The following is an 18,540-nucleotide window of genomic DNA, read 5'->3' as shown; positions in this document are numbered from 1 at the left end:
GTTAAGACTGAGATATTCTCTTTAGTATATTAGTTCAAATGCACGATTTCCCTCATTTATAGCCTTAATCCAGCACGGTAAGAATTGGCAATTCGCTCTTGAATTGCTACTGACACATTACTTTCCTTCTGGAAGGAATAAATATAGCCTTACTAAATCTAGTAAACTAAAAATCAAAACTAGGAGGGGGCCTAAATTACACTGAATGCACACTGCATAAATGTGTGTTGTATAAATAATGCATTATTTTATATAACAGTCTGTCTGACAAACTGTAAATCAATACAACAAATTGCACCCATCAAATTCACTTACTGCCTCATTAATATTTTGACTCCTAATCCATCCACTTCTACATTTTCCTTCCTGTAAGCCTGTCAGAACACCATGTAGATTGCTAAAAACTGTACCTGGCATAACAAAATGCTTTCTATTTTTTTCTTTTCATTCTTCATCATCTTCCCTAAGTTACTAATACCTAAAAAGCAAATGTAAACACGTTAAATCTCATACAATACCACCTCATTATAACATTTTATGCTGTTAAGTTAGAAATGCTTTATCTAACTATAGAAAGCACTTTGTCTAACCTTCAGCAAAATGTATTGCCATTACAATTACAAATCCCTTCCTTGGGTGCGTAGGGATATCAATGTGAACATTATTATGTTAACTACAACACTGTTTTATCAGGTAGGCATGAGTACAAGTTGTTTCCTTAGGTGCCAAAAGGAATCTTATAAAGGCTTGATTCACATATTAAACCATGATATGTTTGCCATGGTTTACTGAACAAGACACAGCTCACTGAATTCACACAATAGAATTTATAAACCAACATGAGTGGATATATACAACATATTGTTAAAACCAAATGGACTGCATTCTGGTTTATAATGACATTATAGAACCAGACTACAGAATACCACAGTCTTCACACTCCTAATGTTTAAAGGGCTAGAAGATTTAAATCATCTACATATTAGCATTTGGCTTTTTCAAATTTAAATGATAAAAGTTTTTGAATTAAAAAAACCCAAGATTCATTTTTAAATAAATTATGTATTCCCTTTGTTGTCAGCTTCCATATTTTTTGTTAAATAGGCTGCAATGTTCTATAGCAATGTTTTTCAACTTTGGCAACTTTACGATGTGTGGCTAGGAAATTCTGAGAGTTAAAGTCCACACATCATAAAGTTGCCAGAGTTGAAAAACATTGTCCTATACTAACTTGATCCCTAGCCCACCTTCATGCCAGCCTTTATAGTTTGGAATGAGACATCAGAAATGCCCCAAATAAATCCCTGAATGCCCACTCAATATAACAGGCAAACTTAATCTCCAGACAGGTGAATTACCCTAAATCAGTGTTTCTCAAAGTTGGCAACTTTAAAATGCGTGGATTTCATCTCCCAGAATTCCCCAGCCAGCCATGCTGGGAGTTGAAGTCCACACATCTTAAAGTTGCCACCTTTGAGAAGCACCACCCTAAATGGACATTCGGTTCACTTTAATGGTTCTGCTGGCCTTTAGCTGCAGTCTTAGACCTAATTGCTTGGGAGTAAGCCCCACTTCATGAATTCCAACTTGGGTATGTATTGCCAGTTAGGATCTATTCCCATTATTTTCAACCACTCCAAAAAGTTTAAGTTTGCTCTTGGAACAAACACCTCCGCGTGAGAGAGGACAACAGCAGTAACTGCACCCGTGGCCCTCTACTGACTTTGCAGATTCGGAGAACGAGTTGCGCAGACTGAGTCAGTGTTCACCTTCCAAGGTGTGGGGAGGCGGTTCACGAAAGCTCCTCCCGCCTTGGCCGGTTCCAGGTGTCGTTGGCAGCTCCAGCTCGACAGTGAGCGAATCGCGGCGACGTGGAGCATGGCGGAGTCTCAGCTGCTTTGCCTGGAGGATACTCACGTGAACGAACGGGTCAGCGAACATAATCCGCGATATTACTACAGCGAGGAGCAACGGCGGGCACTGGAGGTCCTTGCAGCCGACGGGGAGAAAGCATATAAGTCGCTGCTGAAGAAAGAGCAGCTGCCTGACTTTCTTTCCAGCCGGGAGTTGGCGGTCTTGCGGGGCGGCTGGCGTGCCTACGATGCCCACCTGGAGAGTGGCAAAACGGTCACCGGACCCTCGGGAAAACCCCTGTCGCTTTCTTACTGGCCCGAACGCTCCGACACGGAGATCCCCCCACTGGATATGGGGTGGACCCATAACTCTTTCTACCGGGGAGCCACGCGCCTGGCTCTGTACACGCACCCGCGCAAGGAAGACAAGGCGCCTCACGTCAAGCAAGTGGTGCGTGAAACGATCCAGCAAGCGAAGAAGGTGGGTAGTTCGCCTTCGCGCCTTTCAGATCTGAGGGCAGCCAGGGCCACCGAAGACCTCTGCTCTGTGACCTACATGGATGTATGAGCTAAGTTGCCCCCTGATTCCTCCAACCGAGCGGGGAATCTCTTCCTTTCCTCCACCGGCACAAACGCTGCCTCTTAAAACGTACTGGCTGGGTTCGTTGGCACCTCGCGGTGAATCGAAATGTCGTTTATTCAGTTTCAGCGTGTTGCGCCAACCCAGCCGTTGTGATTTATTCAGTGAAGTATAGCTGTATAAACTGTGGTGTACAGGAGTCTGTGCAGCAACCCATTGTGGGGCATGTGTAGAAAGTTTTATTTAGACCAGTGTTTCTCAACCTTGGCAACTTGAAGACATGTGGACTTCACCTCCCACATCTTCCAGAACTTCCCAGCCAGCCATGTTGGCTGGGGAATTCTGGGAGTTGAAGTCCACACTCTTCAAGTTGCCAAGGTTGAGAAACATTAATTTAGACTGACAAAATCATTTGAATGAATCTTGTCCCAGACCCTAGCCTTTTCTTGTCCACTAAAATTCCTTCTCTAATAAACCAGCACTTTATCTTTTGCTGCTTAAAACTAACCTAAGGACTGTTTAAAGAAGGGTCACTTAATTTGGAATGGGCTTAAAGATATGGCTTATCTTGTGAAAAAAACCAAATCTACAGAGCAAGCCCCAACATGTTCTTTAAAGTGATCTGTATTTTATAAATTTCAATTACACACTTTGCATTATCCCATGCAAGTTTCTCTCAGTATCAATATACACTGATCCTAAATTTACCTTTTAAAAAGTTAGGTCAATCATTTTAATGAATACAGTATCCAATCCATTGTCCTTATGCATTCAAACCAGAATGGTAATGACATTAAGAACTCAGAAATTGTGTCCAATATTTTTAATTTATTAAACCATGCTTTTATCCCTTTCTTCTGAAAGCTCAGGTTATTATATATTGCCCATAACAACTTCACAAGATAGAAATGATATCTTCCAAGAACATTTAAGTGAGATTTATCCCACCAAGTGAGAGCATCTGGCTGATTTTGTTTGGGCTCAGGAAATACTGTAAGCAGGATCAGGCCTGGTTAATACTTGGTTAATAAACCACTAAGAGATGTTAGGGCTTACTCACAATGGAGGAATGGTTGGTGAAGATGATGGAACTTGCAGAGATGGCTAAATTAACGCCCTTGATCAGAGAAAAGAATATCTACATTTATGGCTGACTGGAAACCCCTTACAGACTTGTTGCATGAAATGGAAAAAAAATGCACTTATGACTTGTGGTTTTGATGATTAGGGGAAAAAAAAAAGGATAATAGAAAAAAGTTAGTTTTTTTGTAATCATAGAGTAAGGAATAACTTTGTAATCATGCTTATATTTGCTGCAAAAAAAGTCGGAAGCTTCTATTTCTTCTTTCTTTCTGCATTTTGTTTTCTGTTCTTTCTTCTCTTTATTCTGTATTCGTTGTGTTAGTTTTTATGTTCTCTTTAAAACTTTTAATAACATTTTTTTAAAAAGATCTCAGGGCTGTAGGGTAGACTGGGAAGTTAGTAAACATTCTGGAAGAAGATAGAAGTTCTCCCTGAATCTAGTACTCCAGCACTTTACCATGATGGCTGTTCCTTTTAGGATTTTAAGCAAGATCTTGGCAATGTTTTAGTTAGGGTGACAAATCAAAAGTCACAAAGTATTAAAACAGCTTTTAAGTTCATTAGACTGCTTATTGACAAAGCAAGGTTTATGTAGAAACTATAAAGTCTGCATTAAACAGAGTTTCTAAGGGGATTATGTGTTAGGCCGTGCCAGGTGTTACAGAAGTACCAAGGGCTGTTTGAACAAAGACAAGGATTGCACAATGCATCCATGAGGTAGCCTAATGTATTTTGAGAACCAGGCAATATGCTACATCTTTGGCAGTGTGAGGTGTCTGAACCTAGAAATTGGGCAGTAAAACTTGGTTAAATTAATTATAGCTAAGTATGTCATGCAAAGTCAAAGAAATCATCTAATTTGCTTTTTTTTTTTTTTAAATCCAGCTATTCAGATCTGTTTCCACAATTTGAATGTGTATGTTTTAGATCATGTTATGCATGTAGTCAAGGACAGGCCTACTTTATTGTTAGTCCTTTCTTTGGCCATACTTTTAACCCTTCTTAAATGCTATGTTTAGACTTTTTTCAAGTTAATATACTCAGCCAGTAGTTGGGTTGCCAGTTATAGTAGTCATGAAAAGCATACCAGAGTTTATTTTGAATGGAGTAAAACTTAGAAATTTAAAGGCACGTATCATCTTGTATATGTGTTCAGGAAGCAGAAAAGACAGAAGGCATCGGAAACCAGTTACCTTTTACAATTCTCACCTTCCTTTATTATTGGCCATGCAAGCTGGAGCTGCTAGGAATATAATCCAGCAATATTTGAAGGGCTAAAATATGCCCAATCCTGGGATGACTTCTTTGAAAAGTATCTGACTACTTTAAGAATATCCTGCAGACTAATCCAGCCCACAGAGCTTTTTTGTAAATAGCTGTCCTAGATCATTCATTCTTCAGAACTATCTAAAACAATATAACTAGAACCTGAAATCTCGAGTTGTGTTTTTTTTAAGAATTCAATTTTAATTCTCATGAACCCATTTGAAAACTCTTGGTAGTCAGTTGATTGGTGTTATATTAATATACTATAAGAGAGATTAGAAGCACTATTTCTTAAAGTAGTAATGATAAAAAATGGCCATTGTACAGTTTGTGGGTTCTCCTGAATTCACAGTTTCTGCTTGAAGAACAGATGGCATCTGTAGCCAGAAGGGCTTTTGCACAACTTTGTCTTATGTTTGTCACAACTTTGTCAGTTGTGCCTGTTCAATCATCAAATCAAATCAAAGATCAGGAGGCTCTGCTTGCTGTCACTTACACCACAGTCACCTTCCAATTGGATTACTGTAATGTACTCTAAATGGGGCTGCCCTTGAGGACCATCCAGGAGCTACAATTTGTCCAGAATGCAGCGCCACAGGTGGTTATGGACATACCTTGTTATAATAGCACTACTTTGCAAGCTGCACTGGTTCCCAATAGACTCCCAGGTCAATTCAAGGTGGTGGTTATCATTTGTAAAGCTCTACATGGCACAGGACCAGGTTATTTGCAGGACCACTTGTTCCTTTTTTATTTATTTATTTTATTAAGAACTTTACATGAACTAAAAGACAAATCTAAAGAAAAACAAAGAAAAAAGAAAAAGGTACAAAAAAAGAACACTGAAGTTATGAAATATGAGTTCCGACCTTCTCTTCAACAGATAATTAGTCTTATAATCTTCTCTCCCTCTTAAACATTATACAAATCCCTTCAGCCTCTCACTTAGTCCACATCTTTTTTAATCCTCATACCCATAAATCATATCACTTTTTTTCTTCTTTTAGCAAAAAGTCCATATAAGGTTTCCAGTCTTTCAGAAACGTTTTTGTTGATTTATGCCCATCTCAGCGAATTCTGACGTTTTCACAATCCGTTCCTCCTCTGTGGGAAGCAGGGTTACCTGTTCCTGATGGTATCTGCTTATCCCACATGCTGTACTAGGATGGGCATGCTTCAGGTCTCCTACCTGAAGCAATGTCATTTGGCAGGGCCCAGGAAGGCCTTTTTTGTTGCAGTATTTGCCTTCTGGAATGATAATATACACATCCTGGAATACAGTTGGCTTTGATCCTTTTGGCCTTTAGAAAGGCTCTAAAATCCTGGTTGCTTCCCCAGGCATTGGAATCAAGTTTATTGAGTTTATGCCTGGATGGGTGTAACAGAAATGAGGGTTCCGACCACCTATTTTTGTTAATATTTTTAACTGTATAGAAATAGAAACTGTATTTCTTCTTTACTGATTGTATGCTGCCCAGAGTTGCAAGTTGGATAACCATATAAATTTACTAAATAAATATTACCTACATTTCGAACCTGCTCATCTTTAACCCTATATCCACACAACTGCTTTTTCGTGCTTCTCTCCCACCTCATAGCCAGGAGGAAATTAATTAATTAATTAACAAATGTATATAGCTGTTCATCTCACCGAACATGACTCTGGGCAGCATCAACTAACAATTAAAACAATGTCACAACCATTAAAACACTTAATAAATAAAAGCAAGATTGCAGGAGACCATTATGCTGGCTTTTGCTGCCCCTACAGTGCACTTTCGCTGCACACCTGGAAGAGGTCCATGCTGTACTTTTGTCCAGACAGCTTTAATGCACAACATTCTAAAGGCTGCAATTGGTGGTTTTCTCAACTAAAATCTCACTCCTGCCCATCCCTCACCATGTGAAAAGCCTCCTCCAATTACTATGCACAATACTCTTGCTTCATGCACTATTTTTTTCTTCTTTCCTATCATACCATTGACTGACTGAACTTTTTAAAAAGTATTCTCTGAAACTGTGGGTTGATGGTTGAGTGTTTCACCTGTTAACCACCAGGTTGCAGCAAAGCCTTATGTGTTTTTTATCTCTTGCTGCCATGTAGTGGTCATTTGGATTTGTGCAGCAACTGCTGAATAAGTGAATTATTGAAGACCTGGAGTTGGAAAAAAGGGGTTAACTGTAGGGGCTGATATAATCTGTAAACTTGCTGTAAACTTTTGATTTTATGGTTTTTTGGGGGGGGTTGTTTTATGGTTTATGATTTTATAGTTAATGGGTTTTATTGTTGTGAGCTGCCCAAAGTTGTGTTTAAGATGGGCAGCCATACAAATCTTTTAAACAAACAAACTCTTAAGTCTTAAGAACATTATATCAGGAGAGGAAGTCAGGAGGTAGGGCTTCTCTGGAAGCAGAAGCCACTGGAAAGGGAATTCCCTGCTGCATAGGCTACAGAAGCACAAGAGATGAGTTCTTTCAATTACACTTCCACTTACATGCATTAAGCCAAGGATAGGCTAGTCAGTTTCAAGCCTTTGTACTCTCTGGGTTGACCAGTGAACCCATCAACCAACTATTTTTTTTAAAAAGTGGCTGTAGAAACAGGAGTTCCGGCCTCTCTCACAGCCAGAAGAAAATTAAGAGACAGGAAAGGAAGTCAGGGATCGGGTGGAAGAGGACAGCCCAACAGGAAACCAGCAGAACCAATTGGAGCCACAAGTCTGCTAACATAGAATATGTCACAGACTGTAATTCTTTGCATACTTGTTTGATAATGACTTCTATTTTAGTTAATTGAAATAATTCTTAAATTAAATTATAGTGACCTGATTGCTAACCCACAGCTTTTTGACTAAATCACATTTGATAGGTTGAACACATTGTGCTAAGCCGTCAACTATGATTTACAGTCCACAAGAGCTGCGTTCACATAACATGTTAAACAAGACCAAACAAACTATATGAAGGTATGAAGCCTGTTATAAGATTATACTGGGAGTGAATTACCCAGAGTCACCTTGATCAGGGATTTGAATCCTTGGCTTCCTGCTTGTACAAATAACATTACAGTACAATTTTGCTACTCATATAATTAGAATTGAAGTTTCTTCATTAAAAGTATGAGTAAGATAGTAAAGTGATCTGTGAACTGTAATCATATGCTTGCCTTCTAAACAAGTTCTGTTTATTCAGCATCATGTAAAATACTTGACCATCACTTACATGTTACATTTTAATTAGTCTTTCACAAAAATGTATTAAACACATACATGTACAGAGGAGAATGAGAATTTTATTCTACCTATATGGCTGTAAGTATGGAGTAAGGTATGATAGTTATTCTGGATTAATTCTGGTTTAATTTATTTGATTGTGTAAGATATAATTCAGGAAACAATCTTTTACATTTAGAAACTACCATTTTACCCTATCTTGTATATATAATGCTTTTTTATTGTTTGTATATTAAAATTAATATTTCAAAAGGTTGATCTTGTATATTTGTACATACAACTAATTCCACTGATTTCAATGGGATTTCTCTACCTGTATAAATGCAGTTGCCATTGAATTGGACCCAACCTTAATGACCGTATGAGTAAAAGCCCACTTGACTCTACCCTGTCTATAATCTGTAGCTTTTCCAAGGGCATCCTCATGGTCTGCTTGGTCCTGTTCATTCAGCTTGTCCCTTGTCTTCTCCTTCTACTTTTCTCAAAGACTTTGTGTACTTTCCATTACTGTCTTGTGTTAGCTGCCTGATTTAATATCCCACTGCTCTTTCTGAAATCTACAGATTCATTTGGCACCTCTCTCTCCATGTCTGCCTCTATCCTTTTTTGTAAGATCTCAGACAAAATGTTGCTTACATGAGAAATTAATGCAATGACGTAATAATTTGTACAGTCTTATATCTCCTTCAATATAGATATATGTACCACCTGCCTCTTCTCCTGCAGCTTTAAAGAGTTTGTTAAGTATTCCACTTGTACCTGTTGTTTTGCTATTTGATAGCTGGTCTATTGACAGTTGTGTCTCACTTTCTAGAAGAATAGGTTCCTGAATATATTTTCTGTACAAATGTTTACGTCATTCTGTATTCTTTTTTGTAAAGGGTGGCAGTGTAGACTTTTCATTTTTTTAAATCTCTCATTTTCCTTTTCTTGTTATTTTTCTCTATTCTATTACAGTCTTTATTGAAATATATTCCTAGTCCTTTCTTCCTTGATATTGAGCTTGTTTATAGGTTCTAGCAGGGGACCACAGCTATTGTATAGCATTGACTGAAGGATGGAACCTTCTTTCTGTCTGGTATGGTCATCCCATTCCACCAAGTACAGAGTTTCTGGAGGGACACACATGGAGTGGAGATAGAGGAAAGGAATGCTCACCTAGTCAACTAAATAGCTAAATCAACTCAGGTGATCAAAATGGGGTGACAGATGTCACAGCCAGATCACCCTCATATCCTCCTGCTTGATATTGTACAGGTATGTTGAGTCTCCCTTTTCCTTTATTCCTGTATTTCATTTCTTTGTTAAATTTGTAATTTCTAAAAGACTTGATTACTTACCAATTCATCACCCATCTATGATCTTTTGATTCCTATCCCCTTGTATTCTAGTTTAAAACTTACCTGATCAGATAAGCCAGCTGTCATCCAAATATATAATGTCCTTTATTAGCAAGATTAATTCCATCTATGACGTTCTTTTGTAGTTCACTCACATTTGTAGGAGTTTTCTCAGAGACTAGAAGTTGGAATCAGTTACCAAAGTTTAGTGGAATGGCCTGCTTTGCAGTCATCTTGCTTCTGATGGTGACACGTTGCTGCACATTCATTCACATCCTCTGGAGAAATTATAAGCTTCACGCTGCTATTCAGTAAGTTTTTGTCTTGACAGATAAGGTGCAAGTATAATATTCTGGCCTCCAGTTGATCAGTTTTTGTTTTCAGGACTTACACAAGCTGACACTTTACAAAGATTAAGTCTGCTTTGTCTTCTGGGCAAAAAGCAAACATAGCACATAAGTTGAAGGTGACTTCTAGAGCCTCATTTCTGGCTGTAATGTCTCCCATACACTGTGGAGGAGAAAGAAAGATAAGACAAGATGCCCCTTCACTTGTGGAGATGATGGGTATCTTCTGCCCTTGGAAAGTTCCACAGGTGGCAACAATCACCGAGTGTTTTCAAGCAGGGTGTTTTGAGTGTTGGATGCTAACACCTTATGATTTGCTTGATATAAAGAGTCTATGATTCTATTATTCTAAAGCAGGGATTCATTCATTCAAGCAATTTATATGGCTGTCCATCTCACAACAGTAACTCTGGATGGTGAACAGAAGATTAAAACCAAAAAACACACCAACAAAATTAATGAAAAGTAGACAACCAAAACTCATCAGTATAACAATGCCTGAGGTCTAAAAATCATTCCATATTTACAACCAATAATAAGACAATAGCCGAACCAACCAATAGGGTTTGCTTAACATCCTGGCCCAAATGCCCAAGGGAATATGATCTTAATGCCCTGTGAAATGCCAACAGGGTTGGGGCCATCTGGATTTTGGAAGGATGTTGTCCACAAGGCAGGTGCTTTCTCTAAGCATGATTCTTCAGTCCCATAAGATGGCATTGCTTCATCTTCAGCCTACCATGTCAATTTGGGGGCGGGGGGGCAAGCAGAAACAATTGGAGACAGGTGGTTCCGCAAATAACCTGAATCTGTGCCCTGTATGGCAGCATAGGCGATAACCAGCACCTTGAATTGTACCAAGAAGCTCTCTGGAAGCCAGTGTAGCTTCTGTAGTAGTGGTGTTATATGAACATATTGTGAAACACTCCAAATGATCACACTGTAGACAAATTGTAGCTCCTGAATGCCTTCAAGGGCAGCCCCACGTAGAGCACATTACAGTTATCCAACTGGGAGGTGATTAAGGTAATTGTGAACAGAGCCTCTCTGTTAAGAAATGGGCACAATTGGCACACAAGGTAAACCTGTACAAAGGCCTTCCTCACCATGGCTGCCACCTGCTCTTCAAGCAAGAACCATTAGACCAAGAGGACTCCCCAAATTGCACACCATTCCAGGGCCACCCATTCAGAGCTAAAGATGGAAATTCTCCAGGGTGGGGGCAGCAAAACCCACAGCCACTTGGTATTGCCAGTGTTGAGTGAAGCCTATTCTTCTCCATGCAGACCCCCACAGCCTCCAAACACTGGGAAAGAAATTTGGTGGCATCACTTGCCAATCTGGGGCAGAGATACCTTACCCCATGCCGACAGATGACCTTGCCCAGTGGCTTCATGTACATGTTAAACAGAAGTGGAGAGAATGTTGAGCTATGAAGAACCCCACAAAGCTGAGTTCTTGGACTTGATCTCTCCCCACTACTAACACAAATTGGAACTGGTCCTGGAGGAGAAAGGAGATTCATTGCAACATCAGACCTTCCACTCCCAATCCACTAAACTGGTCTAGCAGGTTCCATGGCTGATGGTTTTAAAAGCCACTGAGAAATCAAGGACATTATCCCCATCTCAAGCCTGCCAAAAGTCAAGAAGCGCAATCAGTGCTGTCTCCATGCTACAATACAATAAATTTAATAATAATAAAGTCTGAATTACAAATGAAAAAGGTCTAGATAATATACTTTAAGGCCCTCTAAAGTTGCAAGCCAACCACCTTCCCTAGAAAGGGGAGGTTGGAGATTGGACAAAAAAATTCCAGTTCTGTTGAGTCCAGTGAGTTGTGGTCTTTCTTCACTGATGGTTATTCATTTGTATTTTTATGTTTTATGGATCTGCAATGGATATATGAAATCCTTTAATTTTCAGAACATAAAGCTTTATCTAAGGGCTTCTGTCATTTTCCTGATAAACTTCATGTGACTTTCATACTGTACAGACCAGCAGGGGAAGTAATGGGTCTAGAGGATATTATGGTAAATATATTAGATTTGGTTAAAGTGACATTACTGCAGGAATATATGATTTATAGCTACAGTCCTACTGAAGTCTGTTTCAGAAATTGCGTAAGATCAGTTTGTATATTGACAAAACTTGCAGTGCCCATCCTTGGTTTCTTCTTTACTTTAGGAGCAGAAGTGATCTAAGTCTTCAGCTTGTTTTCTATAGGGGGTTACCATTTCTTCCAAAGTATAATTAGTACTTTGAAAAGCAGACCTGTTAAAAGGATGCAAATGTTTAATATAGTATTTTACATGGTAATATAGGTTTACTTCCCTAGGCATTTTATCACCTTGTTATTTTTCTCTTAGTTCTCATTCTTCCATGTCTCAGTCTGTGCTGTCCTTGGAATGAATGCAGTGGAGATAAGCATGTCCATAAAACTAGTATATTATTGCTCTGGAGGAAGGCAAATATTGTCCCTATCTTCAAAAGGGTGAAAAAAGAAGACCCATGGGACTACAAACAAGTCAATCTGATATTGATACCTGGGAAATTCTAGAGCAGATGATAAAGCAATCGATCTGTAAGCACCTTGATAACAATGCAGTGCTTGCTAGAAGTCAGCATGGATTTGTTAAGAACAAGTCTTGCCAGAGTAACTTCATCTGATTTTTTAAATAGGGTAACTTCTTTAATAATTTTTGAGAATTCTGTGGATCTAATATATTTTGACCAGCAAAACATTTTACAAAATATCCCATGACATTTTGATTAGCAACTCAGTTAAACATAGATTGGATGGCATATTTATCAGGTGGAGCACAGCTGGCTTGAAAATTCTATTCAAAAAGTGCACATCATTGGTTCCTTATCAAATTACAATGAAAGTACCACAAGATGTAGTCGTGGGCTCTCTATTCTTCAACATGTTTATTAGTGTCTGATGAAAAGATAAGGGAAATGCTTATCACATTTGTAGATGACACAAAACTAGATGTGTTACTCTAGAAGAAAGAAAATTCAAAACTATTTTGATAGATTAGCAGGCTGAAAATAACAGAATGAAATGTAATAGTTGTAAAGCTCAGAGGAAAAATAAATAAAATGCACAGGTATAATGGGGAATAAATGGCTTTGTTATAATATATGTGAAAAGGATTGTATAAATATACTTGATCACAAACTGGCTATATGAGGAGCAGTGTGGCATAGCTCCTAAAATGGCAGATGCAATTTTAGGCAGCATTAATAGAAGCACAGTTTCTAAATCATAGGAAATAAGTATTCCGCATTGGTGAAATCCTACCTGAATCAGAAAGATTCAGAAACTGGAATTTGTCCAGAGAAAGGCAACAAGAACAATCATGTGATTGGAAACAAAGCCTAAGGAGTGAATGAGGTAACAAGTACGGTATATTCAGCCTTGAGAAAAGACTAAGGAAAGATTTTCAAGTACCTAAAAGGATGGCATAGAGAAAAATATCAAGATCTGTTCCCTCTTACCTGAGAATGTAAAACAGAGAATAATGATTTTAAACTAAGAAAGGGATTCTGGTTGAATGTTGAACAATAAGAGCTGTTTGACAATGGGATTAATTACTGAGGAAATGGTGAGCACCCTTTATTGGATACATTGAATTAAAGGCTGGACAGCCATCTGACAGGCATGCTTTAGTTTGGATTCCTGCACCAAACAGTGGATTGACTTGGTTATTGTAATTGCCTCTTGCCTCTTCATAATGCTAAGATAATGTTGTTACCTAAACATTTTAATATATTTTCAAGAGGCAGTATAATCATAAACAAGAGTTTATGTTTCAATAGCAGAGATTCCTAGTTTACATAATGTGTTAATTTGCTTATTCTTTAATTTTATGCTGATTCAGAAAATAGGAAAATCACCCAGCAGAGCCTGAAGGTGCTTTTTAATTTAAGTGAGTCCTCAACAGATGTCTTAATAATGTAATAAAATCCTTGGGCTCTTTATTCCTGTATAAGAATAGGAAGTTTTTTTCTCATCCCCAATTGCCCCTTGCACTAGTAATTTCTAAAAATGAAGACAGAAATATACTACAGACATTTAATACAATCGGTTCATTTCTTCTCAGAAAGTGTTATAAAAAATGATATTCTGTCTTGATATTCAAGATAGGCCACTTAGAGGTACCTATAACTGAGACTCAAAATTAAGCAAAATGCCTACTATGTATGTATGCGCTGACACTAACAGAAGATAAAGAATATTACATCTTAGTCCTATGCCTAAAAAAAAAAGATGATTATTTTTCTTATAATCCAACCCCAAGAGTTTATTAAAACTCTGAAACAAAGCTATTTAACAATCCTACCATTTAGCAAGCCAAGGAAATGAGCTTCCCTAGAAGGTAGAACTTAGATAACCATCTAGCTTAAAGAACACCTCCCTTTTCTTAAGTTGTTCTTTTTTATTTCAACTCTGCTTGTACAGTCTTGTCTCTGCTGGGGAATATTTAACAAATTCCAACCTTTTTAAAATGCAGTTGATCTTTTGCAGGACTGGTGACACTGCAAAAACCATCTATGTTCTGAGGAAGATTTCCAGAGACACTCAGCTGAAAATTCATTAATTTAGAAAAGTTGTAATAGTTATTTGCTATCTACCCAAAAGCAGGACTAATATTTAAATATATATTATATAGTTGATTTAAATAGTATATAGCCCTTTCCAACTTTGATTTTAAGTATGGGTTCAAATCCTAACTTGGCATTGACTTCACTGGATGACCTGAGGCCAGTTGTTAGCGCTCAGCCAAAGCTACCTGGGTTGTTGTTTAAAGAAACAAAGAATCATATGGCATCTTAAAAACTAAACACTTTTATTATCCTATAACATTTTGTGAATCATGGTCTGCTTCTTCAAATCTTTCATCGAACATAAAATTTAGGAAACCCATGTGTGCTGAACTGAATTCTCAGACAAAAGATGAGAAATGAAATGGCAAATGGATAAAACATTTTCTTGATGTTTAAATGGGCCAATATAGCAAATAACCATTCAAATAAAATTCAGAGTAGTATCTTATGAAAAATGAGTAAAACTAAGATGGCATATTAATAATTAGTTGAATTTATAAGTACAGCTAATTTTAAAAAGTTTAAAAAAAAAGCCTTAAAGAGAGCCAGTTTGGTGTAGTAGTTAAGGCACCAGGCTACAAACCAGGAGACTGTGAGTTCTAGTCCTGCCTTAGGCATGAAGCCATCTGGGTAACCTTGGGCCAGTCCCCCTCTCTAAGCCCTAGGAAGCAGGCAATGGCAAACCACTTCCGAAATCTTGCCAAGAAAACTGCAGGAGCTTGTCCAGGCAGTTACCAAGAATGACTCAAAGGCACCAAAAACAACAACAACACCCAAGTGTAAAATATTGGGGGGGGGGAATATTTGAAATTCATTTCATATATTTGAAAATGCTTCAGAGAGCCAGTTTACTCTAGTGGTTACAGCTTTAGGCTAGAAACCAGGAGACTATGAGTTCTAGTCCTGCTTTGGGCATGAAAGCTGGCTGGGTGACTTTGGGTCAGTCACTTAGCCCACAACATCAGGCTCGGGCGACAAGCCAGTCAGTCAGTTCCTGTTGCAACCAATGGATCAACATTCGATTGATCCAAAAAAAGCAGACCCTGCAGCTGCTAGAAAAATGCTAGGAAGAAAAAAAGTTTTGAGAATGCCTTCCTTTGCAATATAGTATCATCTATATTAGTTTTTGAAGCTGCCTTATATCATCTGTTCAGGCTATTTGTCCAATCTGTCTCAGTACAGTGTATTCTGACTGGTAGTTGCTCTAGAGCCAAAGATCTTTTGAATTACCTGCCACTGATTATTTAACTGTGATACTAGAGGCTGAAGCTGGCATTTTCTGCATGTGAAGCTTGTGCTCTGCTATTGTAACTAACCTGTATTGACACTTGTATACAGCCATTTTTTATCTGGGGCTAAATGAGAGCCAAAATACTTATTTTTAAATATATAAAATATATTTTAAAAAAATTATTATAATCGTTGTTAGATGAATGAGTACCTAATTAATATGTTGGTGAATGGAGGAAGGGATCTTCCCAGATGTATATTAAATCATTCTGATGGGGTGGGGCTGGTGTGTATTGCAAAGAGAATGAAATGTATTATTTTAGTGTTCTTTAGATGTTATTTAACACAGAACACTCCATGAAAGCCCCAGGGTGACTCTTAACAAGAACTAACAAGCTTTCTGGTCTCTACAGGCAGGAAGACTTATGCTATGAAGTAATGGGCTCTATGAAGTAGTAAGTTAAAGCAATTGTTTCTCATAGCACAAGTGTGGTGGGTATATATGATATGACATGCCTACATTAGTACCTTTTTTCAACATTACATTTTAAAATAAGTGTGTGTTCTCTTCCTGTGCATGTTCAGATAATTGCAATAGTCATGGACCAGTTCACTGACAGGGACATCTTCCGAGATATAGTAGACGCAGCATATAAGCGTCGGATCCCAGTCTATATAATCTTAGATGAAGAAGGCTCTGCATTCTTCCTGGAGATGTGCAAATACATGGACCTAAATGATTTCCATATCAGGGTAAGATTATATTTACTGTGTAATAATTATTATAATTTATACCCGATTAAAATTGAACCACATAGTTCGTGTTTATCTGAGACAGACTGAAGAACTATTGTCCTGACAGAGGGTATGAATCTTCCATAAAATTATATAGATACTGTGATGGCCAGATATGATTGTTTAATAGAAATAAATACAGCAGACTTCACCTTTTTTTAGAATTACAATTCACCTTTAACCAAATCTATTGTGTGGCACCTATTTTTTAAAATTGCTCACCTTGTCTTTCAAATTTCTTTCTTTTGCCCTCCCTATTTTTCTCTTCAGTTTCTCCCCCTCGTCCTTTTCCTTTACTAAATAAAAAAAAAAGAAAGAAAAAATTGTGATAGTGACACTAATGTGATCTGTAATATTTCAGTGTGTAATCTATTTATAGGTCAACCACAAGGTGAAGACAAGTATTAAATATAGGGCAAATATCAGGACTTTTAAAATCATAAAGTTATTTCAAATTCTAGAACTTAAAGCAATTATACTATGTTATTGATTTGTGGGAATTCATAGTTGATTACAGTTAATGAAAGTTTAGCTGTGGTCCTGAGATTTTAATTGCAAAGATCGTAAGAATTCTCAGTCTTTCATTCCCCTGTTAATCACATTAAGTTAGTTTTTAGAAAAAGGAAATTAGATACATTTTTATGTCAGAGTGGGTTTTGTAGGCACCCAAATTGTTCTTTCATGTCAATATTTGATATGATAACCTTCAAGTATCAGTTGTATCAGCTTTCATGTTAACAGCATTTGATGTATGCCAAAAGTCAGGAAAGCTGCTACAGTTAAGAATCATTTGAACAGTTTGCTTTTTTGTCACATTTTATCAGAGAAAAACATTTAAATTTTGCACATGCAGAAGTCCAAAATAACCCTGATAGTCAGAAAGTCTTAAGGCATCTTGTCTAAGGAGAGCTTGAAAGAACTAGCAGAAACCTTTAAAAATGATCTGTTTGATCATTACCTGCTGGTTCTAAACTCCTGCTTCATCTTGCCCAGTCTCCTATAATCCATAGAATTCTGTGCTGAAAAATCCTACAGTTTGTTGAGAGAGTACATGCTTTAAATGAGAAGACACAGGTTTAATTTCTGGTATATCAAGTTCAAGATTTTACTCAGAAGGAAGATTTTGGCTTGAAGTGATGGATAGCTGGTGCCTGTGAGAGGAAACTTACCTGAGTTAGAACTCAGGGAGAGAGTGGAGGTTGTAACTATCTTGGGGGTAGTTTTGTAATAGAGGTCAGGGATTAAACTGAACTTTAATCCTGATAAAACAGAATTGGTGCGAACTTGAGGATTTGATAATCTTAGGGTAGGTTTACAGCTTGTTTGCAAAAGGTCATAACATGCTTCTGAATCTAATAGATTTTTAGGATGAGACAGTATCTGTGAATGCCTTTTACCAATTCCAGTCATAGTTCCCAGCATTTTCCCTAGAACTACAACAGAACATAGTGCCACCCCCATTACAGATAATTATCTACCTGCAACGTATTTCATCTACTTTTTTCAAACCACCATGAGACTTGGAGAGAAACAGGAGGTGTGGTGCCTCCTTTCTTACCTCCACTGCCTTTTGTATTAGGAATGAAGGTAGAATCCAGGTATCTTATATCAACATGCTCAATATGCTTAAGGCTTCCCATGGCCTAAAAGAAGAGCAAAATATCTCTTTTTTTCCAGAAAGACAGGAGGAAGAAGGCTAGGATTTAAGCCCTGGAACACAGACATATGTATATCTACTTTGATTGCTATGAACTGCAGCATGCAACGTTTCTATTATATATGTTTCATAATGCAAGTGGTCCTTGAATTACAACCATTCATTCAGCAACTGTTTAAAGTTACGATGGTGCTGAAAAAGACGACGTGCAACTGGTCCTCGAAGTTGCAGCCATCCTAGCACCCCCCGCAGTCATGTGATCACAATCTGGGTGCTTGGTAACCTGTTCACACGACCAGTTGCCAAGCACCCCATGATCACATGACCACCATTTGCAACCTTCCCTGCCGGCTTCCCCCAAGCAAAAGAGGGTGCTTTCCTTCCCCCCTTCATTCATACACACCCCACGCTCTCCTTCCATGGCCTCCCTACGATTGCACACATGCATGCATATACCCTGTGCCCTCTTTCCACAGCGTCCCTATGATTCCATGCACCCTGTGCCCTCTTTCTTTGGCCTTCCTGCGATTGCACACATGCACC

General features: G+C 38.1%; 1 protein-coding gene across 2 annotated transcripts in view; it reads left to right on the top strand.

Moving 5' to 3' along the window:
• The first annotated feature begins 1,804 nt into the window (after window positions 1-1,804).
• SACK1F (scaffolding CK1 anchoring protein F) overlaps window positions 1,805-18,540 on the top strand; it is a 33,793-nt gene continuing 17,057 nt past the window's right edge. The window contains exons 1-2 of one of the 2 annotated variants that reach the window (XM_007420006.4): window positions 1,805-2,334; window positions 16,131-16,298. In XM_007420006.4, coding sequence (XP_007420068.1) covers window positions 1,879-2,334; window positions 16,131-16,298 — 624 coding nt within the window. In that variant the 5' untranslated portion in view covers window positions 1,805-1,878. The remainder of the gene's footprint in view (window positions 2,335-16,130; window positions 16,299-18,540) is intronic. The other variant, XM_007420007.4, reaches the window with a different exon arrangement.

This window comes from Python bivittatus, unplaced genomic scaffold (genome assembly GCF_059951505.1).
Source record: "Python bivittatus isolate LINGU-HERP-01145 unplaced genomic scaffold, Pbiv_v1 ctg000330_np1212, whole genome shotgun sequence".
NCBI classification, from domain to species: domain Eukaryota; kingdom Metazoa; phylum Chordata; class Lepidosauria; order Squamata; family Pythonidae; genus Python; species Python bivittatus.
This window is presented reverse-complemented; position numbering and strand designations above follow the sequence as displayed.